The following is a 26,892-nucleotide window of genomic DNA, read 5'->3' on the forward strand; positions in this document are numbered from 1 at the left end:
GCGCCTGCGCACTGGGGGCGGTGGTGCGGCTGCGCGGCAGCGGCGGAGCCTCGCTGAGAGCGGAGCGAGCCGGGCCGGTAGCGGGACGCAGCCGGCTAGAGGCGCAAGATGTCTGCGGCGCTGTACGTGCTCTCCACGCTGGGCGGATACGTCCTCACCTCGGCTCTGCTCCTCAAGTGTCCGGGGCTGCTCCACCGGCCCAAGCGGCAGCGCTTCCGTTGCCGGCACATCTCCCACCGCGGCGGTGAGTGACGGGATGCCGGGGGGTGGGGGGGTGTCTGCCCGCTGCGGCCCCGGGTCGCCGCTTCCCGCCCTCCCCTCAGGTGGGCTGGAGGCTGAGGGGCTCCCGCGGCTCCCCGCTGCCTCAGGGCGGGCGCTCCGGAGCCCTGCGGAGAGTGCTGGAGGGCCCCTGGGCGCTGCCCGCCGCTCGCAGCGGGCTCCCTTCAGACCTTCCTCCCGCAGCCTAATTTTAGGAGCCACCTGCTGACCAGTGCTTGATTTCAGAGCTGAATCGATCTGCGAGCTCGGAACGCGTCAGCCGAAAACTGCTGCTGTTACGTGGGTCTCAAGCGTACATATTATTTGCTTTAATGATTCTGAGCTATGGCATTTCTCCTAATGAGAGAGGTGACTGACTGTTGCTTAAACCAGGTACCGAAGGTCAATATTCTTGCCTCTAAACGCTATTTGCTTTGCTTTCTGATTTCAGAAGAAACGCAATTTTCCATGACTTTGTTCTTGCTCCCCTTGCAGTTGGAGACAGTTTAAATGGTTCACTGCTGTGGTGAAACCGATCCCATTTTGAGATTTTTGGCTCCCCCATACACCTTGTGCCAAGGCCTTGTGGGTGGGCTGCTTGCATCTGTCTAAAACGAAAAGATGGTTTTAAATTTTTTTCTACCTTTTCCTAAGTATTGGGAGGAAAAAAGTACAGGAAACTGTATTTTCCTGGCCTGTGAAGATCAGTTCTGTGCTTTCCCCATCTGCCGTGTTTAGTTCATGAAAAGTCACTTTTCTAGTAAACATGGGAGATATGTCAGGTGCCAAGTTTAACCAGTTTTCAGTGTCATATCTCATGCTGTGTTTGATCACGTTTGTAGCCAATGGTCCTCAACTGCTGCCTTGAATTATCAAAATACGAAAGCTACAGCTTCTCACAGATTTTATTGCTCACATTTATTTTGTTTATACATCAAATTTTGTTGTAACTCTAGTTTTTAAGTATAGCATAAAATGCACCTTTTACTTTGGGGTGCATATATTAACAGTTTCCTGGTATTTTTTCATTTCATGAGCAAAGGTTCTCAGTTTTTATTGTTACCTGTTTGTCTGTTAATTTGCCAGCTGTTTACGAACTTGCAGACGGTTTTGGAGCTTGCTTTTCCTTCCACTTCTTTGCATTGACATTAGTTAAGGTAATACAGCCCTGAGCCTGAAGAGGAAGTGTTTTGACTAGTTGCACTAAGCACCATTAGAACAACAGGAAAGCCTTACTCAATAGGAGGATTATTCATTATGTGTTCAGAGACAAAGTCCACAGCCTTTGAGTTGTTCTGTGCCTGCGTAGTGTGAAATACACCTGTGGTGGAGGTACAGCCCTTAGCATTTGTTGGGTACTGTGAGACGGAAGATCACTTACCCTCTGCTCTCTGTAGTGTTTACCTTGTAACTTAGATTTCTGTGGGGCTTAAGTTGTCATCGAGCTTTAGTCATGCTGTAGCTTTAGACGCAGTGTGAGGTTGCCTATTGCATTACTCCTGTTAACTTAATAGATCAAGGTGACGCTTAACTTGTTTAGCTTTTTCTGTTCTGAAGTTTAAGTCTGTGGGTTTTGATTTCGCTTCTTCCTTCACACAGGAATGTTCTTATGTTGGTTTATAGCTCATCAGTTCAAGCATCCCTGAATTATTTCTTCACTTCTCTATAATTTTAAAATTAGTCACTTCTGAGAACAGTAATGAGGTCTTGATGTTCTGTGTTAAGAGTCCTCTGCCAGTGCTGGCTTCATGGATTGGGTTACAGGGTCTTTGAGGCAAGGTAGCATGATGATTTTTACAGAATCACAGAAGAGCTGATATTAGAAGGGACTTCTGGGGATCATCTCGTCTGACCAGACCAGACCAAGGGTGACTACAGCAGGTTGTTCACAACCTTGTCAAGTTAGGTTTTGAATACATCCAAGGATGGAAGCTCCACAGCCTCTCCGGGCATCCTATTCCAGAGTTTGATCACATCACTCTTGCAATAAAAAAGGTTTTTTCTTATGTTTATAAACCATGTTTCCTGTATTTCAGTTTGCTCCTGTTGCCTGTTGTCCTTTCCCTGGGCACCATGGAGGAAAGTCTGGCACAGTCTTCTTTATTTCCTCCCATCTAGTATTTATACACATGGGTAATATCCTCCAAAGCTTCTCTTCTCCAGGCTCAACAATTCCAGCGCTCTCAGCCTCTCACTGTTATGCAGGAATCTTTTATTCCTTAATTTTCACAGCATCTCTTATTTTCTATGGACTTGTACAAGTAGATCCGTGTCTGACTTGTACTTTGGAGCCCAGAACTGGGCGTGTCATTCTAGATGTGATTTCACTGGTGCTGAGTAGAGGACAACAGTCACCTCCCTTGACCTGCTGGAAGTATTCTTCCTAACAGCCTGTTTTGCTTACATCAAGGGGAAGAGCCCTCCTTGAGTTGGTGCTTGACATTGACTCCATCTTGTCCCACGGTAGTGCTTTCAAAGTTAGAATATATAATTGTATTTTTTTAACATTACATTTTGGCTCATAGGATGCTGAAGTTTGCTGGGGAAGGTGATTTCTGTGTGGGAAATACAACAACGTAAGTGGATGAGACATGGTTCTGGAGGTGCATTTAAGTACCTGTCAGAAGCCCTTTGGTCAGCCCAGCCTTTTCATTTTTAAGGAGGAAAAATGATTTAACACATCAAATCACTCGCTTCTCTTAGTTCCCTTTTCTGAGTGTGGCTTGTGGAAGCCGTGTTGCTAACCTAGAATTCCTATTTCATCTGATCTCTCAACTTTTTTCCTCATTTTCACAGAACTCTACAAGTCAGGCTTTTTGTTACCAACTGGTTTGATTTGCCATACCCACCTCCCTAACATGTGACTTGTCAAATGAGTCACTTTTAAGTTGTATTTTTGGGACTTTCTGGCCAGGAATGTTAGGATACTGTTGGTTTGTTCACAAATTGAAGGCTGACTCAAGATTTTTTCCCCTCTCTTACCATGCAGGATACATGGGCTGAGTTGTCACAATTGATAAGTTATCTAAAACCTTAATTTTTATTGCCGTTAACTTGTAACTGACCATCCAAGTCCTGTGCAGGTTTCCCCCATCTGTTAGGCAATCGTCAAAGTATACAACAAGATTCTCATGCTCTGCCCAGTCACTTTTGCCATTTGGCTTATTCCCAGTTCTGCCCTCAAATTCCATAAAATATTAGTGAATGCCTGATCACAGAAGCTGCTGTGGATTTACTGTATCCGTTCATGATAAACAACACAGACTGTGTCATTATAAGTCAGTTAAGTCTTTTGTTGTCTGAACTTGCCAATGAAAGCTCACCTGATAATAACAATATTAAATTGCTAGCTGTGCCTGCATAGAATTGCATCGCTTTCATTAAGTAACTAAGCACAGACTTGTGTAAGGATGTACTGATGAGGCCTCATTAATAGGCAAAGCCTTAATTGGGGCTTTTATAATTGTTGTTTACAAAGTCTGTCATTCATCACTGTCAATGAGTAGTTAAAATTTGCATCAATATCCTGATTGGTACGTGGATCTTCCTGAAGCTGGAATTCAGTCTATACTACTGCCAGTTTTTTGAGGGAGGAAGAACGCACAAACAAGCTTTTCCACTCCCTAACCAGGCTGACTTTCAAAGATTTTTATGTTGAGAATTATGGCTTAAAGAGTTTACTCCTGCCTGAGAGAAAATGCTTGTGCCTTCATTTCTTAACTGCAGTTGATGTGTGTTTCATTTTTTGTGTACAAGGCCTCCTTTTTCCAGCAGCACAAGCCGTCACTGACAGATTTGTGCTGTTTCAAGATGTATTCTTGCACTGAGAAAGGAGGTTGGTGCCTCTTTGAGCATCAACTGGGTCACATGTTTAGGGAATATCAGCTTTAAAGAGTCTTGGGCACTTTTTTCTTTCCCTTTTGTTTTGGTTTGGTATTTCTTTCTTTCTTTCCTTGTGTTACTTCAGAGTTAGTGGGAGTAGATATTTTGCATATATTGTCGCTATGCTTGAGCATATTGTTATAGCCAGATACAGTGCCTTTAAGGAAAAACAGTATCCAACCTCTGGTAAAACAAGCCAAGACACATCTTGTTAGACAAAATCCAAGATAACAGTATTCTCCCCCTTCCCTTCCAGAAGTTCTGTCTCTTGGGTCTCCTCAGTAAGTCAGTGACAACAAGGATTTCTGACTCTAGCTTCATACTGCCTCCAAATATTTCTTCAAAATATACATATTTTATTTATTATTTTTTAAAAAATTATGTATTTGCACTGGGATTGAGGGAAGGAAAAGGAATTTTCACATGGTTTGGTTTTTGTTACTTTTGTAGGTGCTGGCGAAAACCTGGAAAACACAATGGCAGCCTTTCACCAGTGAGTACAAATGGAACTAATAATGCCTAAGTCAGCGGTGTTATCCCTGTTTGCAATGAGTGAAGCAATCAATGAAGATATAACTTCATCAGTTGTTTGGGGCGCAGTGTCCTCCTCCTGAAAGTCATCTCCCCTTTGGGTGACTTCTGTGGATTGCTAAACATCACTCCACTTTAAACCGGAAGGAATTGGGATATCACAAACTGAGTTGTACCCGATAATGTGGTAGACTGGCTGTTCGAAATAAAATCCCTGAGGCCTGATTCCTCCCGTGTTAAATAAAACATGAAGCAATACTGCTTCCATGTTTAATGGTGATTACTTCTATTAATTTATGTATCATTATAAAGTTATTTTTTGTAACCAATAGCTGTTTCTCCTAGATGCATTCATGTTTAGTGTATTAGCTAATTAGCATACAAGGCTGGATTTCAGGAAGTCTGAATCTGTTGACTGCTGTTATGGCTGTAAAAAATCCTCTGTAAATCTATTAAAAATGTTTGTGCTACGGTTTTTCCCTTTAAACATATGTGAAGTGAAAACCTTTTATCTAGGGTTTAAAATGGAGCCTTGTGCTTTTTAAGTCCCCAGAGTTTAAGTAGTGAATTCTAGCAAGGTTTTCAAAGGCATTTCGAAAGGAAACATATCTAAAACTCTAGCTGCCAGTGAGAAGTGACCAAATTACTTAGGCTTCTTTTCGTTTTGATTCTTTTGGGCTTTTTTTAAATTTGCTTTTTGCTAAGTAGCCTCATCAGTTTGCACATTTCCTTGCAGGCTGAGGAGTGCCAGCTTTCCCAACTAAGCAGTGCTATTGAAAGCACTGCAGTATTTTCTATCTCCATGGAAGCTTAGCATACTTTTGTGGTTTGGTTTGTTGGGTTTTATTTCCTGCTGATCTGCCTTTTCTCAAGTCTGCTGCTATGTTTTCTGAAAGTGTGTTTTTTTCTGTTTCTGCTTTTTAACCGTTTCTTAATTTTCATTTAGTATCATGCTGGTTTTAAATGTATGGGGCTCTTGCAAAGTGAGTTACACCATAACTTATTTTTGTCTCATTCCCAGAATTGAGCTGTAGTATTTGGGGTAAGGACTGTGCTAGGAGTCAGATAATGTTTTGTGGTAATACAGACATTTGTCTGACTCTCCTCTGACCATTCTAATTATTTATAATTATTACAGTGGTAACAAATGTGTTGAGGTCTGCTTTTTGAACTCATCACAACTGCTGATGTCAAAGTTCAGTTACTTTGAGATTGACTGTATAAAGGCGTTGTACTCCTGCAGAAAGCAGAGTCAGAGCAATTACTGCATTAGGCAGTAGAAAGTCTTCTGGCTTCCTCTTGTCAAGGGGTAAAGGCTTTGCCCTTCCTATCTGTTCATTCCTGTCTCCACTGGTAAGCTACCAAAAGGAACTTGGAAGAAAATTGGTGATCTGCGTGGTGAAAAATTAACCTAGATTGGCTCAGACGTCTCATATGAGCTAATCCATCATTTTTATGCATCAGATTTTGCATGAAGCCTGCAAGAGCTGTTTCTGCAGGTTTGGACACACAGCCATGTTTGACTGGTGATGTAGTTGAATCCAAAAGAGGATGCTTGTCTGCAGCATAAGACCTACCCCCTTGGTTCTGTCTTATTGAGAGTAACCTAAGTGTTGACAAGCAGATAGTTTTATTTATACTATTTATTCTTTAACAGCAATTGGGGAATATTTAATACTGTTGCATGACAATGAAAAAATTATTATAGTAGTACATAAAGCATATGAAAGGAGAGGCCTTAGTGGTAATTTCAACCACTAAGTAGCTTAATTTATAAATATTCTGGAAAGCAATTATAAGATTTTTGTACCAAAGACAGTACTTCTTTGCTTTTGCATGGTAAAGGGACTAATAGATGTTTTTTGGGGGGCTGTAATCATGTTATATTGCATTTAAATGCTGCTGTGGTGGGTTTGGATTTTAAAATAACTGATCTTAAGCTAAGAGAGACACTTTGTGTCTTAAAGTATTTGGGGATCTGGCATAAAAGATGTCATAAGGATTTAATTACTAGTTCAATAGTCTGTAATAGAGCCGTGTACTTTAGCATTGTCTTGACAGGAAGCTGCTAAGCAAACTCTCCAGGTATTTTATTACTGTATTTCCTTTTCTTTTATGAACATACTTTAGAGAGAAAGCTTTCAACACTGTAGATACAGGAATAAAAGCATGAGATCAACTTAGTATTTATAAAGTCTATACATTGTGCTATATTAGGCATTGCCTAGTGGAATTTAATTTGCAAAGTAAGGCTTTTCTTAGGTAGTTTCTGGTATGTCATTTTACTTGAAAACAGTTGGAGTTAAAACACAAGCGCAAAGAGCTCAATCATCTCAATTTGCAAATGGGAGTCTGCCTCACCCCTTTTGTTCTGGAGCAGTTGGATCTGAATCCAGCACATTCTTCTGAATCTGGAGAGATCTGTAGTCTTCTCTGGAGTCCTGTACATTGATGTGTTATTACAGAGCTGCAGAACAAACTGATTTCCAGCTGAAAAGACTCGGCACTTTAAGGGAGCTTATTTAGCAGCAAGCTGCTAGTAAGAGCCTGGCAAATTCCCAGATTTGTTAACAAGGAAAGTTGTTGTTCTCATTTTTCCATGTAGCATCACTCCTGAATTTCTTAAGCAGTAATATTTCTAGTAAATTTGGCTGGTTAATTAATAATACATGGTACTAGCTGGGAACATCTACAGATTTGGCAGATCTCCTGCAGTGTGTTTGGAGATGCTGTTCCTCAGGAGGCAAAATTACATGGAACAGGCTGTGTATCTTTCATGTGTAATAGGATTTTGTTCCTCTCCTAATTCTTAATTAGTGGCACTGGAAAACAGTTAATAAATTGGTTTTAATTTGACAACTGTCTTCTTGGTCATTATCCCAGCTGGACCAGAAATTGTGTTAAACACTTAAAGCAGTATGTTCAATTTTATTGTTTTTTTGTTTTGCTTTGTTACTGCATTTGTGAATGTTTGGGGCACATCTGTACTTAAGGAAAAGGCTGCTAGTGAAGTCACAGAGCTTTGGGTCTTGTACGGACTGTATTCTCAGATGTTACAGGTTTGTTCATAGGTGATTAAAAAGGAATAGCCTGGTGATTAAAAAGGAATAGCCTGGTGTTTTGAGGGAAGTGTTCATGCGTCAGATCAGGACTTTCAGCTGTCTGCTGGGACCTTCTGAGTATCTTTTCTAAGGAAATGAGCAATTCACTTCTTGTTAGTTCTTCTCTAGTGTGAGGTTTCCTGTACTTACTTTTCATCAATATTATTACTGCTTTCTGCTTTCTTTATGCTTGTGAGCTAAGCTTTGATAGAGTGGATTTGGAATTGGATTAGAACTCTTTAAAGCAGCAGATTGTAACAGGAATAGGTTGTTTTTTTTCTTTGAAAAATATGACTGGCTTCTAGTGGTTTGCAATTTTTTTAAATTTAATATTACAAATTTTTCATTAAAATAATAAATTTTCTTAAATGTCATTTTGCCAGCCAAAATCCCCATTGCTAATTTCTGGATTAATTTAAATCAAGTGAAAAAGGGCTTTCACATCCCTGTCACTTGTTGTCTGTGCTTCCCACAAAATTGATTATGGTTTTTTTAAGAGCTGTCTTCTTCCAGTGGTCCTAATAAACATCACTCAAAATTACTTTAGAAGTCAGTTTCTGAATCCTGAGGTGGTAAGCTGCACTCAACAGCTACTTGATTTCCATGGAAGATGAAGCCAAACCTTAAATTCTGTTTCTGATTCATGATACCTTGTTTGTTCTTGCATCAGCTTTCTCACTGCAGCAGTTACTTGCTTCTCACTTTGTAGCAAGATGGTGAGGAATCATTGCATCATAAAGCATCCAAAGTAATTCCAGTGGGATTAGTTTAGTTGAATAACATGTATGTGTTAGGTTTGGGTCTTTACCAAATACATGTATGGTTCAAGGCAGGCTTCTTTGCTTCCAGTGCGGTTAATATAGGAACAGACATGTTGGAGCTGGATTGTCACCTGACAAAAGACGAGCAAGTGGTTGTGTCCCATGATGAGAACTTGAAGCGATCAACAGGAGTTGATGTCAACATATCTGATCTCAAATACTCTGTAAGTCGAGGGAAAAAATGGTAATGCTAGATGGTATTTAAAAATGCGTGGAGTGACTGGGGTGGCAGGAAGCTCGTGTGCATGTATGTCTAATATCCAAAATCTGAGAGGTTTCATCTTGTCTTCCTGAAAGAACAAGTTAACTCGGCTCCATGTGTAGTTGGAGGATCACACCCAGCACATTTCCAGAGGGTAACTCCTTCCAGGAGCAGGCTGAAGACCTGTCTGGAGATAGACCTGCTTTGCCATACTGATGGCAAAGGCAGCTTAATCAACAAGCTCCTTTTCATGTGACCAGCTTTTTAGTGGGACAGTGGGCAGGTGAATCCCACCTGCATCTACTGTTTTAAAAGTCTGTTTTACAGAACTGTCTTTCCATCTGATACTGAAATGGAATTATCAGAATTTTCAGACAAGTATCTGGAAATGTTTTGACTTATTCAGCTACAGGTAGCACAAGTCTAAGAATGCCAAATAGTTCAGGTAAGAATAAACACAGTAATAAAATAAATTACTTTGTGGGCAAGAAGATTTTCAAAAAGTTTTGTCTTTAAAAGTAACTTACATGGCTTATGAATATTTTATTTTGTCTTTTTCAAAAAAATGGATGATTATATTCCTACATTTGAATTAGTGTTTCATTTTCCTTTATTTTTAAGGAACTGCCACCGTATCTCTGCAAGCTGGATGTCACCTTTCAGAAAGGTAAGTGTTTGTCTCCTACTGTTTCAGTTTGCAGTAACTAAGTTTCCATTATTGTAGTGTGGCAATTTCAAATCGGCAAAGGGAAAAGAGGATTTGCTTCTCTCAGTATCTTGAGAAGTTTTAAAGGGAAAATACAGTCCTAGGTTTAGAAACCAAAATAGATTTTTTTTCCCGCATCACTTGGCAGTGATGAAGTTTAAGATGTCATATATCTTTTCCAAGTAAACATTTCAGTTGTTTGCTTGTCTACTTCTTGCAACTGCTTTCTAGTTTCCTTGTGAGTTCTCCAGAAGGTGCTGATTGAAAATTTGTTGTTCTGAAAAATGAAGAGAAGGTAGAAGAGAGTTTCTTTACCATATAAGTGTCATTGTGCTGGTGCACTCTGGGCCTGAAGTACTGCAAGATGTCAAATACAGATGTCTTCAGAAGATAAATGAAAAGAGCAGTAGTTACTGTATGTACGACAAAGTTCACTACCAGTATTGCTGCAAGAGAAGAAAACGTATTAAAAAACATAACCTCTTTTCTTCTGAGAACCGATTTGTGGGATTGTAATTTGAATGAAGCACACAGGCTAAAATTGAGAATGTTGCCATCTAGAAAAGGCTACTGAGATGGTAGCAAGTGTGTTTGCTTGAGGGAGTTTGTGACTGTCTTGTATAACCTTTCCAGATTTCAGTTGCCCAGCAAGCAAATTTAGTGTTAAACTTTTCTGTTCAAAATTGCTAAATACTTAAATACAAAGAAATGGCAAGAGCCTTCAGGTAATTTGTTAGAGCCATAAGCAGTTTCATACAATAAAGTTTGGGGGTTTTGCCTTCTCTTCCCTTTACTCATGGTGCTTATCCAGTAAATTTTCCTAGAAGTTTTTGTCATTTTGTCGCATTCCATATTCATCTCATTGCACTTGGTATGTGGTAACTGAGCCCATGTTTGCTGTTTCAGGATTTTAACGATGCCTGCACACCTACTGTTGCTAAATAATGAATTTCACGAAGTTAAAACCTATATGTACAGTGTGCTCAGGGCATTTTCATTATAAAAATGAGCTTGTCATAAGAATTACAGCCGAGTGAGTAAATTCCTTTTTTTTTAATAGTTTAAAAACGTGCTAAATCTGAGAACTATATACTTTTTCAAATGTTAAGATAACGAGTGCTCTGACATCTCAGCTTTTATCTGCAGTATATTAAAAATGGCCACAGCAGTGACAACTTTCTTGTTTTCCCAGAATGTCACTGTGAGGGAAAAGATAACCGTATTCCACTCCTGAAAGAGGTGTTTGAGGCATTTCCACAGACTCCTGTCAACATTGACATCAAAGTGAACAACAATGTATTGATCAAAAAGGTACATGAAAATCCACACTGAACTGAGACTGAGTGTCATGTAACGACGTTGAAATTCCAAAGAAGTTTCTTAGTTTCTTGGATTAATGGCAGTCTGTGCTTTTGGGCTGCTTCATCCTTCATGTGTTAGATCTTGCTCCATGTATGAAGTGATCTCATGTAAGATATCCAACAAACAGCTCTTTACTGACCCTTTATATTGACATGAAACTGATGCTACACTGCTAGAGACACATTTGGCTTGTACTTCATGTGAAGGGTCTTGCTTGCCGCAGGAGCATAAAACCACAGTGTCAGTGTAAAGATAAATGCTCATCACAGAAAAGGAGATCTGCTTTCCATCAGATGCTATTTTGCCATTGAGTTTCCTTAAGTTCTCTAGGGGCCTTTTTGTAGTGCCCTGGCTGCATTTGAGGTAGAGTTAGTCTTCTTCCTGCTACAGTGCCGTGTTTTAGCTTTAGTATGAGAATAGTGTTGATAACACACCAATGATTTAGTTGTTGCTAAGAAGTGCTTACCTGAAGTCAAGAACTTTGTTGTTTCTCGTGCTCTGTCAGTGAGTAGGGGCACAAGAAGGCAGGAGAGAGCACAGCCAGGACACCTGACCTGAATTAGCCAAAGGGGTATTCCATACCACAGCACGTCATGCCCAGTATAGAAACTTGAGGGGAGGGTTTAGGCTGAGAAAGTTGGGGCTGTTCAGCCTGGAGAAGAGAAGGCTGGTTGGAGACCTCAGCAGCCTTCCAGTATCTGGACTATAAGGATACTGGGGAGGGACTCTTCATTAGGGACTGTAGTGATAGGACAAGGGGTAATGGGTTAAAACTTAAACAGAGGAAGTTTATATTGGATATAAGGAGGAAATTCTTTCCTGTAAGGGTGGTGAGGCACTGGAATGGGTTGCCCAGGGAGGTTGTGAATGCTCCATCCCTGGCAGTGTTCAAGGCCAGGTTGGACGAGGCCTTGGATGATATGGTTTAGTGCGAGGTGTCCCTGCCCATGGCGGAGGGATTGGAACTGGATGATCTTAAGGTCCTTTCCAATGATTGGGTGGGAGCCACTGATCACTGTTCGGGGGCATGCTGGGTGGTGAGCATGCTGGTCAGCGGGTGGTGAGCAGTTGTAGTATGTATCTACATACAAACAAAACCCCATTTTCTCTTGGGGTTTATTCTTCTGTCTTTATTTGTTATGGTTTACATCAAATACTGAACTGTTCTCTCAACCAAGATTCTTTTGCCTTTTATTCTGGTTCTCCTCCCCATCCCACTGGGGTACTAAGGGGAGTGAGTGAGCAACTGTGTGGTACTTAGCTGCTGGTGAGGGTTAAACCATGACATTTAGGTATAATGGTCTTTCCTTTTATCCACTGACCTGATCATTTGTTTCTTTCCAATCAAAGCAGCACAGTCCTCTTAAGATGGGAAAAGGTATAGAAGAACTATCGTTAATGATTTGCATAGTTGCAAAGTAGGAAGTAGAGTTTCCATTAAGTAATGCTGCACATAATTTCAGTGAATACATCTGAGGGTTCTGCTTTCTTACGTTGCAGGTTTCTGAGCTGGTGAGTCAGTATAAGCGAGAGCATTTGACAGTATGGGGGAATGTCAATTACGAGGTTGTATCAAAGTGTCTTAAGGAGGTAAGACCGGGTCCAGCTAAGCGTCGTTCTTGCTTTCTTGTTACTGTGTGGTGACAAAATGTACAGCAAAGCACCCTGTAAATCAATATGTAGTCAGCTATGCCCGACTTTCTAGATGTGATGGGAAATTTTGTGCTTAGATATATTCTGCTTACTGTTCTGTTAGGATAAATCAAACACAGTTAACATCCATATTAAGCTTAATTATGTTTTATTCTTGTTCTGTAAGATATAGGGAGGCATGATTTTATGCCAAGAGCTGTTACAGACTGGTTTGCACATCATTCATCTGCTACAAAAGCAGTTTTTCTAAGGTTTGCTTATTGTCTGTTTCTTTTTATGAAAATAATGGATATGGCCCCTAGCTGACACACAGTTACATTGGTATAAAGCTGGCTTACAACTGTAGTTGTTATTTCTTTATGGTTTATTTCTTTTATTCCTTCTTTGAGGAATAGTACCATTTAGAATTAAAGCTTTGTTTAGTCCAAAGAAGTTCTGCACCTGAGTGGAGCTGATCTAGTTGAGGGTATGGATGTTGTTCTAATTTATCTATTCAGGACAACACACCATTTCTTACCTGAAAAGCACTTATATTTGTTCATTTTTGTAACATCAATACCCAGATATTTTAGTTCATAAACCAGCATCTTTAAAATGTGTTGTGATGCAAGTTGATGTGACATCAAACTGTAACAAGTCCTGTGCTAAAGCACATCTTCTTCTTTGTGATAATACTTGTCTGACAGAGAACGTGTAGTGTTGTGCAGTCTGGAAAGATGATGAAGGCAGGTAACAAATGCAGTACTGCAGCCAGTGAAACTTTGCCTTTTCAGGTCCCTGTTGCTCCTTCAAACTGCATAAAACTGTTGCTTGGATTACAGGTTACAAGGAAGAGTAATTTAAATTCAGTGCAAGCATGTCATAAACAGTTGGCAGCTTAATCTTTAGGTGCAAGTGCTAAACTTTAAATGTGTACTGTTGAATAAATTTAATTGTAACATACTCAATTATCTACCAAGGTAATTTAGAATCTTGCTTTTGCGGTTCCTGCAGAACGCTGATATTCCCATCGTCTTCTGTTTGCAACGTGTCCTCCTGCTTCTTGGCCTGTTCTACACTGGTCTGCTGCCATTCATTCCTTTCAAGGAAGAATTCTTGGAGATTCCCATGCCTTCAATCATCCTCAAGTGAGTTTGAGTCTGTTGGTGGGTGCTGCACTGAAATGATAGTAAAGCAAGTGAATGATGATGCCACCTTGAACATTGGTTTAGTCAGCATCCTTGGACTGAGGAGACTCTTTTGTTAATTTAGGCACTTCTGTATATTCCTCAGAGAAAGCTGTGGAACCCTCCTCCTCTGTAGTTAACCTGTCTCTGTCCAGCTCCAGGTTACTCACTTGTTCATGTGAGGGACCTGTGTGTACCAGTGTTGCATGTTTACAGCATTTCCTGTGAATACTGCCTTCACACAGATACCTTTACAACTTGCCATCTAGATAGTAATATGGAGCAGTTCCATACAAATAACTAATTCTTGCACTTTTCTCCCTCTTTGTTGAGAACAAATTAGTCTGATTAAGGCCAAGAGGCAAGTCATTAGTAAGGTAAATGCAAGTTTTCACATGCTCTTTTTTTATCATACTGTACTAAAAATGCTGCTGAATACCCGTCTCTGCTGCTTCTCTTAAATGTGGTGCATTTCTCTTGTGTAACCCAATTCTAAGTCACTGTCGTAGTGAAATTGCTGTTCTAATTTGAGAAACTGCAAGATTAATTCTTCATGTTCCTTTTGCAGGAGCATCTTAATATTTTAAACTGTGCCCTGGTAATCTTTTGTTTTCTCTTCCTCAACAGGCTGAAAGAACCACAGAAGGTGACAAGAAGCCAGAAATTTATTATCTGGCTAGCTGACACGTAAGATTTTATCTGATTGCATTTTCTATTTGCCTATGTTTTAACAGTTGGCTCAAGCAACCAAGACTATTGCTATAGCTACTTGTGTTGGAATTTAATTATTTATTTTATCAGTTTCCTCTAGCTTTTTTGTCAGTACAGAATAAATCATACCCAAATCTTATGTGGGCGTTCCTGTATGCTTTTATTTTTCATAAACTGAAACATACTGATGTGCAGTAAGTGGTCATTATTCCAATTTAGTCTATTTCGTTTGCCATTAACTGTGGTCAGCTAATTAGCATGCAAGTAGATTCAGAATGCAGCTTTCATGTTTCATGGGACTGTGACTGTTTCATAATGTTGTTAGAGGAGATGCTGTTTGGCTCACATGGAACACTTTGGATTTGAAGAATATCCATGCTTCAGAGGCAACTTAATAACACACTCTGAATGTGATTGCAGTTAGTTTCTCCTGGCTCTTCTGTGTCTGACATCTGTCAGCTTGATTTCCTAAGTGGCCAGTAGAGTTAAAATCTCTTCTGAAGCAAAGGGATTAATTAATCAGACATGGTGCAGGGTACATGTACAATGAAGGAGTCTGCTGGATTTGATCTGCAGAAAAGTTGATACAAATATCCATAGCTAATGCAGATTTCTGGGTACTGTGTTAATCAGTCTTGAGTTGCTTGAGCTAAAGGTTTTCTATAATTAGGTTTCTAATCTCTTTTGGAAAATGTTGAATCTAAATGCTGTATGAAAAAAATTATTACTGAGTATCAACACACATTGAAAATTTCATCTATACTTCAAGTTCTTAAATAACATCATTCTTCTTTCTGCAGACTGCTGATGCGGAAAGCACTTTTTGACCACCTCACTGCTCGAGGCATTCAGGTACAGTGTGGCAAAGGGAAAGGAAATGTGCTTTTAACATAGTGAGAATTTGAGCCAGCTGCATGTGGCCTTAAGATGGGTCTGTGTTCTCCCCAACATGTTCTGTGTGTTGCTAGGTTATGCATTGCTTTTTGGTTTCTGAGCAATAGCTTATGCTCTTATATTTGCAGTTCTGTTGTTGCAAATCAAGAATTGCATGTTTGGAAAAAACCTCTTTAAATTTCTTTAAGATCCACACACAAACACTTCAGACTTTAACCTACAAAATCTGCTAAACTGCTTACCTGTTCTGGGCTTTTAACAAAATAATTGAATACAAATACCTGAAGTCTCTGAAAATAATGAAATGGAGTTGGAATCACCACTAGAAAATGCCTCCATTTGTAGGGCAAGGGAGAAGTTGGACGTGTTCATGTGTATGTCTTTGGAATCTGAGTGTAATAATTTATTGTTTTAAATCATAGAATCGTAGAATGGTTAGGGTTGGAAAGGACCTTAAGATCATCAAGTTCCAACCCCCCTGCCATGGGTAGGGACACCTCACGCTAAACCATCTCTCCCAAGGCTTCGTCCAACCTGGTCTTGAACACTGCCAGAAATGGAGCATTCACAGTCTCCCTTGGAAAACTGTTCCAGTGCCTCACCACCCTTACAGGAAAGAATTTCCTCCTTATATCCAATCTAAACTTCCCCTGTTTAAGTTTTAACCCATTACCCCTTGTCCTGTCACTACAGTCCCTACTGAAGAGTCCCTCCCCAGCATCCCTATAGGCCCCCTTCAGATACTGGAAGGCTGCTGAGGTCTCCACACAGCCTTCTCTTCTCCAGGTGGAACAGCCCCAACTTTCTCAGCCTATCTTCAGATGGGAGGTGCTCCAGAATTTTGATCATTCTCGTGGCCCTCCTCTGGACTTGTTCCAACAGTTCCATGTCCTTTTTATGTTGAGGACACCAGAACTGCACACAATACTCCAGGTGAGGTCTCACGAGAGCAGAGTAAAGGGGCAGGATCACCTCCTTTGACCTGCTGGTCACGCTCCTTTTGATGCAGCCCAGGATACGGTTGGCTTTCTGGGCTGCAAGCGCACACTGCAGCCAGCTCATGTTCATTTTCTCATCGATCAGCACCCCCAAGTCCTTCTCCGCAGGGCTGCTCTGAATCTCTTCTCTGCCCAACCTGTAGCTGTGCCTGGGGTACATATATGGGATATATATGTGGCATCATCTCTCACATGAAATAATTTAAGTCAAGAGTCACCTTTTTTATTTCTTTGAGTATTTCCTGGAATAATTTGTCTTTCTATCCCATTTTACAGGTGTATATTTGGGTACTGAATGAAGAGCAAGAATACAAGAGAGCATTTGATCTAGGAGCAACTGGAGTGATGACAGACTATCCAACAAAACTTAAGGAGTTTTTACATAATTATCCAGCATAAACAAAGAAATCCAAGGAAGTTCTTGCAGATTGTGAGCCAAGGATTTTCTCCATTAAAAAGCAAAAAAAGAGCAGCATACACATCACTTTGAAAGATGTAACTGGATGACCTGTTACCTTGTCATCAGGTTGCTACCTAATGTAAAGGCTGTCTATTTATTTTAAAACTTTAATGACATAGTTTACATTTGTAAATAGCTCATTTAGCAATAGCACACTTCACATATAGTGATGACTAGGAAGAAACTCGCTGGATTGGATACCTGTAGATAATAAATGTTATTTTACCTGTCACAAGTGGACCTAAGCAGATGTCAAGACATGTCAGTTATCCTAGTTATATTCTAGTGGGCAGAAACTAAGGAAGTTCTGAAAGTACTCTCTGTGTATGTATTTCTTGTCGTGCTTTTAGTTTTCAGATAACCTGTAGGGCAAAAAAGAAAACGCACAGGAAAAGCAGAGAGTGGAATCTGTGGCTAGCCGAACAGTGTAGCATGTGAAGTGTAGTCCATAAAGGTGGTCACTTTTTTACCAAAATGAACTCACTTGGTCAGTGTAGATTTACTCTATTATTCTTACTGCTAAGAATATTGAACTTGAGTTGCAGCTGTACATAGACCCCTTTCTGCTGTGATGGCAATGCTGTGACTCACTGGTCAAGTTCCAAGTGTGGTATTTATGCCAGGTTCTGGGTTTGACATTGACTTCTACTGCAAGAGTCTAGGTTTGCTGCTGGTTCTGACCTGCCTGACAGGCTACTGTGGCATGGCAAAACCTGGCTTTCCAGACAGGAAGATTGCACTTTCTGGAGATTACACTTATTTTGAAGTAGTCTTTTAATAGAGGAGACCAATATTCTAGGAGTCTTTTGCACATCTGTAGTTCTAACATCTGTGGTCTTGATGAAAAGTTGGTTTTAGGGTGAGGGACCAAAGAAGACTAAGTTTGGTCAGGAGTCAATCTAGAGTGTTGTCGTGGTTTAACCCATCCAGACAGCTTGTTCACCCACTCCCCCCCCTTCTTGCCCTCCCCCTACTCCTGGAGGGACGGGGAGGAGAATCAGAAAGAATGCAACTCCCACGGGTTGAGATAAGAACAGTTTAGTAACTAAGGTACAACACAAATCACTGCTGCTACCACCAGTAACTGTAATGATAAAGGAAATAACAAGGGAAGAGAATACAACACCTCAGCACCAGCCAACCGGTAACTCACCCCCCCAGCCCGACCAAGCACCCACCACCTCCTCCAACCCTGCAGTCCACTCTAGCCCCCTTCCGGGTCACTCTCCCAGTTACCTCCTGGGCATGACGTGCTGTGCTATGGAATACCTCTTTGGTCAGTTTAGGTCAGGTGTCCTGTCTCTGCTTCCTACCAGCTTCCCTTCCTCCCTGGCACAGCATGAGGCTCACAAAGTCCTTGGCCAAACCAAACCATCATTTTTATCAGCTCTGTTCCCAGCCCGAAAGTCAAAACGCAGCACTGCACCAGCTACCACGAAAGAGAAAAATGACTGCTACTGCTAAACCCAGGACAAGTGTGAAGATTTTAGTCTTTTCTCTCCACAAAAGGGCCTGTCTTTTCTAAAGAGCCTGTAACCTTCCATTCCAACACTCCAGTCATAGGAGCCATCCCACCATGTTTCTGTGATGCCTATTATATCATACCCCCGTAGACGTGCACACATCACTAATTCCTCTTGTTTGTTCCCCATGCTACAGGCATTTGTATAGAGGCATCTGAGCTGAGCTCCAAATGAAGCTGGCTCATCAGCTGGAGTGGCTGGAATATCTCTGCATCGCTCCAAGCATTTATTATAGGTGTTGGCAACTGACTGGGAGTGTTGGGATGGAATGATGCCCCCCTCCCCCAACACATCTAGTTTAAAGCCTCCTTGACCAGTCTGGCAACCCTCCTACCAAAACTGCTCTTCCCCTGCTTTGTCAGCAGCTCCACCAGCCCCCAGTAGACCTGGCCTACAAACTTGGGTCCCGTGTTCAAGACACTCAAACCTCTCACTATGAAACCACTCTTCTAACCATTTATTAACCTGGCCAGTCCTCCCAGCTTTTTTTAAGATCCTGGAGAACTGGTGAAAAGACAATCTGAGCTCCAGAGCCCCTAAACACCTTTCCCAGGGCTCTGTAGTCCTTCTTTATGTTCTCTAGTCACACACTAGTTATAGAATAGGCTCTGTATGCAGCTCAGTAGGTAAAAAAAGAAACAAAACAAAACAAACCACCAACTTCCCACCCTTTCTGTCTTAATTTGGTTTACTAGCCAGTGTGTAGCTCCAGTTAGTTCTCATGCAGTGTGGTTTTCTTCAATGTTATTGCTGTTGAATTTCCAAGACGCACACCTCTGTTTATAATTCTGGGCTTAGAGAATACTGTGAAATAGCAATTGCACATTAAGACTTTATTATCTTAGGCTAGGAAAAGCTAAATTTTAGTATACTGGTCTTGATTTCTGGACTTGATCTCTCATGGGGCAGGTCGTCATTTAGTTTCAACTTTCCCTCATCACTGCATAAATAAACTGTTTTGCTTTATCTGTATTGAATGACAAAACACACTTACTGAAATGACTAACCTGTTTCTTTAATTTTAATATTTTTCCTCTTTCTCCGTAGCACTGGTGGTGTAAACTTCTGCCTTCAGAAACACTTAATGCATTTTCTACCACTGGTCTTCCTAAATCTGATAACAGCTTTTGACTGTGCTGTTTATACATGACCTCTCTTTGATAAACCTGCTAATTAGTATTTGAAATTTGAATGAGTCGTGTTGCATGGGAGTGAAGGGGCTCAGTGCTGGAAAGCTGCTGAATTTATTCAGTCTCCCATTTGGGCCTTAGTACAAGAGCTAAGTTTAATCTCTTGAGACAGATGATGTTGCATGGATGAGGCCATGAATCCAAGCGCCAGTGCACAGGGCTTAGGCCACGATAACTGTTTGTTAACAGAATAACATGGAATTGAGGTAACTGTAGAATGCTTGTTCTGTCAAATCATTGTTTTGAATATTCCAGAACTTACTGTGTGATTTTTAAACCACTGGTACAGAAAAGCGTGCGTTGAGAACTTGCACAGCTGTCCAGGAGGATGTTCAGTTAATCTCTCTCTCCAAGGGGAGATTCTTTTCAGGTACTTTTAACTCTTAAGTATTGTTTAACACTTAACTGTGTTCTGAACCCTATTGCAAAATGTTTTGTGTATGAAGGATGATGCGTGTATTTCATGCACTTTTAATTTGCAGAAAGCCTTGTGGACCTCTCTAGCTCCAAATCTGTGAAGTGTCTTTTCTTGTAAAGAAAGATTGATGCTTTTGAAATGTGACACATTAAAACATCTTTGCTCATAAAATATCTAAAGCTGAATACTTACTGTGACATCTTTGCCTGAAAGTATAATTTCTGAGATTATGATATTTATAGTGCAGTAAACATTGAGCTTTTGATAGTGGACTTTCTATGTGGGTAGGGTTGCTGAAAAGAAGGGGATATCTGATATACTCTAAACTTCTAAGAAATTTTTGGCAATGACATTGGTGGTCTCATACAGTAATCATAGTATCTGCAACTGTGTGCAGCTAAACAAAACCTGGAGGGGACTTACGTGGAAGCATGGTTAGCAGACAAATGTCATGTTCCCTTGACTAAGGGACCAGTTCTGTAATGATGGACATAAGAAGCAATCTCAGCTGTTTGGTCTTAGCCGAACTCTGAGGCTTGTACTGGAGTTACCCAGGCTGCAAGGCCTAACCTTAGGTTATTAAGGGTCAGCTACGTGCAGTAGGACAAAGAGTCTTAGTAAGTTGTAAAGCAAAGAGACTTGGTAAGTCGCTCAAGGTTAGCAGGATGTAGGAGCAGGATAAGTGAAGTTGCAAGAAGCACAATAAAAGTAGCAAATGTAACAGAAAGCAGAATTTTCCCGCTCGCTTCTAATCTTCCAAAAATGTGTGTATGCAGCAGTTTAACACTATATATACCCTGGACCTCAGATGAATAAACGGATTGCTTTATCAATCATATTGATTGTGCTGTGTTCCCTCTGCATCGCGGCGACATAAAGTCTCCTACAGACTTAAGCCTGCCTTCTCCATGTGCAAAAGAACTTGTGAGTAAACTTTTGAAGTCAATTCCAATTTGATTTTTCTATAATTTAAGACAGAAACAGAAGTAGATAAACTTGACCAGAAGTGGTCGCCATATGCAATACTAGAAAATAGGGTAGAGAATTCTGCTGGTTCAGCAATGCAATCTGTCTGTTGCTTCGTTGCTTCCAGACAAAGGCCTGTCTGCAGAACAGGCATTGCATACTTCAAAGCAGGCAGCCTGCCTGGGCACACAAAAATTCAAATAATCAGAATTTAAGACTGGAAAAGAGTGGGAAAGTGTACAAATGGGATACTAAACTTCTGAAACTTTACTGTATGTTACTCAGTTTGAAGTAGACGGGTCTTGTGTAATAATGTTAAGGGGAGAGACAAGGATGAAGATCCCAAGCATGCCAGGAGAACTGATTTTCTGCATGTTTTTTGCTATCAGCATCTTTAGTGTAAAGAACTGGCAAATTCTGTTTGTCTTAGATTGCAGCACCTTTAATCTAAAACGGAGTGTGTAGTTCTGTATGGATGAAAACAGAAAGGTGAAATGAGTCAACAAACGTTTGTTATTTAATAATATTTTGAGAAGTGTTACATATGTTAGTGTTTTGGATAGCTGTGCTGAAAAGTGATTGTGTGACAGCACTGGCCTTTGCTTTGCACTTCAGGGTAAAAATGGCTGACTGTATCAGAGCTGCTTTCTAATTATTTGTTTTCTGCAATGGTGATGCTTAATCCTTAAGCACAATAATGCATCTTTTCTGCTTGGAGAATGTTGTCTTATTTGAAGTCTACTCTTTGGTGTTTATCCATTTGATTCTGGCAGTGTTACAAGATTCTGTGTGCGCATTTATAACATTACAAGTCAGGTTTTGAAAGCACTAACAAAATGATCTTATGTAGCCTGGTTCTACCCATCAGCTCTGACCTATAATCAGGCTCATTAGTTTAATTACAGAACGTAGCAGTTCACAGGTGTGGAGGATATTGTATCCTATCTGTGTATGTACATCATACCCGAATTGAATGGGGGAAATGAGAACATTCAGTTACCTCTGCACGTAAGATATGGTAGCAGAGGAACTGGTTTTATTCAAATCTAGATTTAATGTAAAACATATTTTACTGTGGCCTTTAAATTATCCTGAAACACTTCTGTAATGTCCTAAGGACACTCGCTCTAATTCACCATCTCCCACACACGGTTTATCTTCTACCTGCTCACTCTTGTTAGAAGATTTATGCGAAAGACTGCAGATGATCAATGAAAGATTAGCAGATTATTGCATGTAAAAAGCCTTTGACAGGTATCTGCTGCTGAATTGAGGATACAAACTTGATGGTTTTGAATATATTCATGTTAACAAGGATTGCACTTGTAGGAGGTTTCTGTACAGTGCTGTGTTATCCTGTGTTGGGTGATAGTTTGCTATAAATACAGAGCTTTCTTCTGATGATGATAAGCAGGTTAATGTTCCCTCTACTCCTAGAAGTAAATTTCCAGCTTTCCTACTGGATTTCCATCAAATTATATTAAATACTAGGTTTTAAGGTCAAGTGTAATTTTAAAGCCTTAAGGCTTCACGTTAGGTAAGAGAGGTGAAGGGGGGGGTTGTACATAACAGTATTTAGTACCTTTTAAAGGATCTTAGCAGCCTGATGAGTGGACTCTGTAGATTGCTCTGGGCAATATTTTCTTACTACACATTCTAAATGGTTAGTAAACCACACTAGGGAATTGGGAAGCATTGATGAATGTTCATGTCTTTTAACATGGAAAGTATTTGTCTGCAATGACTTCAGGTTGTGCAACCTGTCATAAATCTGCAGTGCTAAGATTTAGCAATTAGAATATTCAGAAGAACTTACCAGTTTCTCCAAAGCAAGAGGGCTTGGGGTGCAGCTATTTTCATTTCAGGACAGACATTTTTCCTTCATTGATGAGCGAGATCATCAGTGTCAGTAGAATCAGAGAATCACTGACTGGGTTGGAAGGGGCCTTAAAGCTCATCCAGTCCCAACCCCTGCCATGGACAGGGACCCCTTCCACTGGAGCACCTTGCTCCAAGCCCCTGTGTCCATCCTGGCCTTGAGCACTGCCAGGGATGGGGCAGCCACAGCTTCTCTGGGCACCCTGTGCCAGCGCCTCAGCACCCTCCCAGGGAAGAGCTTCTGCCTAAGAGCTCATCTCAGTCTCCCCTCTGGCAGGTTCAAGCCATTCCCCTTGGCCTGTCCCTCCATCCCTTGTCCCAAGCCCCTCTCCAGGTTCCCTGCAGCCCCTTTAGGCGCTGGATCTGCTCTAAGGTCTCCCCTTCAGGGGCCTTCTCTTCTCCAGGCTGACCCAGCCCAGCTCTCTCAGCCTGTCAAGAAATCTCAGAGATCCTAGTTTGTCCCTAGAATTTCCTACGATGGCTTGTTTTCCTGGCTGGCAAACACAGACCAGCAGAACCTTCGCTGGGTCCTGCCTGTTCTCCTGCCCCTTGCCGCGGGAGGCCGCCACCTCTTTGCGATTGCTGCTCAAAAGAGCTAGGGCTCTAACCGGTACGTAATCAGAGTATTCCTATGGGAAGTTAGGCGAGTGGTCATACAGGTAGTGAGGGCTTTACAGCTGCACAGTCATCTCGGTGATCCGAGGGGGCAAGATGAAGCACTGAGCAACGTTTGCTCTTTTGTTGTTGGACCAAAAATAGTGATGCTGGAAGTAGGGAAAAAAACCCTGAACTGTTAATAGATGGAAGCACCTTTCTTTGATCTGGAATTTCCCTGAACATGTACTTGAAGATGTTGTTTCCTGATGTGTCTGATAAAATTTGAAGCATCCCTGCTTTACACCTAAAGAAGAAAGGCAGTATTAAGTGAGAGATCTGGAGTTACAAGGCCAGTAACATCAGCTAGGAATAAAACTTGGGAGTGCTAGGCACCCGAGATTTTTATCATATTGTAAGTACCACTCATTTCTAATACAGCACTAAAAATGCTGAGGTAGTGTCTCCAGTGCTTCCTCCCCTCTCAGTATTGTGATGGCAAAAAATAGCCTAACTCAGTGATAAATTGGGCGTTTCTTGTCTAAATGATAATGGAAGTTGAAACTGATGTCAGACACTGAGCAGGGAAACACTAGATGTGCTGTTCAGGCTCCAAACAATGGGTGTTTGCAAACAGGGAAGTTAAAAATCCATCTTAGCTGTTCAGTTGAAAGCTGGGCTGTCAAATAGAGCAAAGCCAGAATTCAGATTCTTGTTTTTAATGAGTAAATTTCCCTAAAGCTTAGACCAATAAAAGCATAGATGCTGATCAAGCTGTGCTTGCAAAATTTGCAGCCAAACTCTTAACACAGGATCAAATGAGGCTTGAAGCTTCATTGAGAAAATACCTAGGACCTAAGTAGTTTTTTATTTCTCAAAAGTGGGTGAAATGCTTCTAATAAAGCAGTCTTACCACTAAAAAGCTTCTGGCCAAGAAGAAAGCTGAGTTTTTTTATGGTCTTATTTTTCTATGACTTCAAAGCTGTGTGAACCTCTAGATTTCCATGGTGATGCTGAACTTACATAAATGTCATCCCAATTCACCACCACCCTAAAGCAAGCCTACTACAAGAGTACTTTGCATGTATGTAACGAATCTTGCTGTTCTCCATGTAAATAATAATGTATTTTTATTAGCAAACAAAACAATCTGCATTGCAGCTTGCTTTTGGGTGAGAAAAAAACCCAAATCCCTGTTATTCAGCAGCCTCTTGTTATGTGTAGATTTATTCTGCTGGTGGTTTCACCTCTGGTACTTGTGGTAGCTTTTCACAACTCTTGCTGACTTAAAGTTCAAGCAAATTTTCTCACCCTTCCTGCACATAACTCGTTCTGGATCAGTTAAATGCCCCTTCCTTTAGCACTGGTGAGATGTCTAAAACCTGACATGTTTGCTCTTGCTGCTGGGTTTGAGGAGGAAGGAGGTTATCTAAGAAAAGAAGCTTGAAGTAAGCCTCCAGCATAGGCTCCTGGTGCTCTTGTAGCTTGTCTAAAGGTAATTCAGCAAGTTCCTTCTTCATTTGAGTGTATTTAGTAGCTAGGAAGTACCATGGTGCTTGAATCTCTGTTAACAGCTTATTTCAGTTGTATTTGGGAGTACCACTAGCTTCTGGGGGGAAAAGTAATGTTGTATTTTAAAATCTGGTCTAACCTAATCTAAAATCCCTTGGCTTAGCTGGCATCTCTTACTCGTGCAGTCAGAGGGATGCACTTTGGTGTGTGAAATAAAACAAGTTTATGTCACAAGGTAGTGGGTCCTTTTCCTACCCACATGTATTAAAAAATAAAAAGACCCACAACTAACAGAAATATTGCATTGCCCTTTACTGTGCTTGGGAGTCCAAATGTGAAACCTATGGAACAGAGTGGTGCCCTTGTAGTTATCAATAATGACCAATTCTTAGGGGATTGCTTAAAATACTCTTAATTATTTGCTAAAGCAGTGGAGTGTTTGAACCAGAAGGAACTATTTCACCCAATAACGTATGTAACTTTCATCCCTTGAGGTAAGAAAAGGATGGAGAGAGAACATTCACTGCTGTGTAAGGTACGGTTTTAATAATCACTGTTACACATGTGCTGGCATGAGCTGAAATGGGAGCATGCAGTGAAAAGCTTCCAAACCAGCTCTTTTGGAGCTGTTTTGTCTCTTAGTTTGAGGTGACTGCATTTAATTTTGCCCTTGCGTTTTTCCCTGGCTTAGCTGTGAGCACGCTGCTGTGTGCGTATGTATGTGCATGTACATACGTGTACATACGTGTTCACATTGAACCTGCAGGTACTTGGGTGTAAGGCTGCCAGGATCACCCCTGCAAGAAGCCCGTAGTCAGCAGTGGGATGCAGCTGATGGAGATTTCCGGGAGAAATATGCAATATCTTCATTTGTGGTTAAGCCTCACGCTAATTACGTGGTCAAGAAGGTGAATTTAATGCGGGGGGGGGACGGACAGGGACGACATTCTTCGGTGCGTGGTGCGTTCAAGCAGCAGTGGGGGCTCCCGGAGTCTCTCTCTCGGTCCGGCAGCGTTAATTACTTTGTGTTTAGTTCACATGCGCTAATTGCCTCTGCCATTTAACGACAGAAACAGCGCGGCCCGGGGGGGGCGGGTCCCGCAGCCCCCGGCCCCGGTTATCCCGCGCTCCCCTGCGTGGTGGGTGCGGATGGCGCTGGGCACCTGCAATTAAAGACCGGGTGGAAATCAACAGCGGGACGGTTTATGGGGTTTGTCACCCTGGCCGGGCACTGAGCGCGAGTCTGCCCGGAGGGCTCCGGGAGCGCTGCCTGCGCCTTTAAGAGGGAACGCGTCTGTTTGTTGTTCCCCCCCCCGGCGCTGCACGCCGGCCGCTCCCATTGGCTGCGCTGCCCCAGCTGCTGTCAGCGGGGGGCGATGCCCGTGTCGGTGTGTGCGGGCGGGGCGAGAGCGCCCCTGCCGGCCTCGCGCGATCTGATTGGTGGCGAAAAAATGGGCTGCGTCCGGCGGCGTCCAATTGGAGAGGTGTTGCTATGTGCCAGCGGGAAGCGATTGGCTAGCGGCGCTGCCGCTCAGGGCCAGCAGGCTCGCGGAGGAGCCTATAAGGGGCGGGAGCCGGCGGGAGGGGGAGGGCGCTGAGGGGCTGCCTGGTGCGCGTCGGCCGCCGCGCTCCGTCTGCGCTGGGGACGCGCTTGAGGCGGCCGCGGCGAGTAAGTGCGGCGGGGGGCCAGCGCCGGGAGCGGGCGCGGCGGGGCGGCCGGAGGGGAGGAGAGGGGGGGACGTGGCTGGGGCTGGGCCGCGCTGCCGCCTGAGCTGCGCCACAGCAACGTCCGGGTCCGTCCCCCGGTTCCCCCCCCTTTCTGCTCGCGGAGGGGCAGCGCGGGTCGGGGGCGCGCGTCCTCAGAGGAGCGTCCTCGGCGGCTTCTCCTGAGGGGAGCCCCGCCGGTTCGGGGCACAGGGCCGGGGCCTTGCGGCGCCCCCGGAGCTGGCAGCTGGCGAGGCGGGCTCTGCGAGCGGCGGCCTTTGTCTGCGGGGCCGGGCGAGGGGCGGGAGGCGGGGAGGGCAACAGGTCCGAGCCCGGGAGAGTGCCCAAGGGGCAGCGCGCGG

The 26,892-nt window shown here is 42.3% G+C and overlaps 2 protein-coding genes across 3 annotated transcripts in view; both read left to right on the forward strand.

Moving 5' to 3' along the window:
- Window positions 1-71: 71 nt before the first annotated feature.
- Window positions 72-17,061, forward strand: GDPD1 (glycerophosphodiester phosphodiesterase domain containing 1). Its single transcript, XM_061368294.1, has 10 exons — window positions 72-244; window positions 4,591-4,633; window positions 8,622-8,757; window positions 9,417-9,462; window positions 10,694-10,812; window positions 12,364-12,453; window positions 13,510-13,643; window positions 14,310-14,369; window positions 15,194-15,245; window positions 16,562-17,061. Exons 1-10 carry the CDS (start codon window positions 109-111, stop codon window positions 16,682-16,684), a joined length of 939 nt encoding a protein of 312 aa, XP_061224278.1. The 5' UTR covers window positions 72-108; the 3' UTR covers window positions 16,685-17,061.
- Window positions 17,062-26,393: 9,332 nt separating this feature from the next.
- YPEL2 (yippee like 2) overlaps window positions 26,394-26,892 on the forward strand; it is a 37,925-nt gene continuing 37,426 nt past the window's right edge. For both annotated transcript variants that reach the window (XM_061368253.1, XM_061368263.1), the window contains exon 1: window positions 26,394-26,495. The gene's annotated coding sequence lies outside the window, so the exon portion shown is untranslated. The remainder of the gene's footprint in view (window positions 26,496-26,892) is intronic.

Source organism: Neopsephotus bourkii, unplaced genomic scaffold (genome assembly GCF_033783945.1).
Source record: "Neopsephotus bourkii isolate Nb327-2 ecotype Australia unplaced genomic scaffold, CSIRO-AGI_Nbou_v1 NB_140, whole genome shotgun sequence".
Lineage (NCBI taxonomy): Eukaryota > Metazoa > Chordata > Aves > Psittaciformes > Psittacidae > Neopsephotus > Neopsephotus bourkii.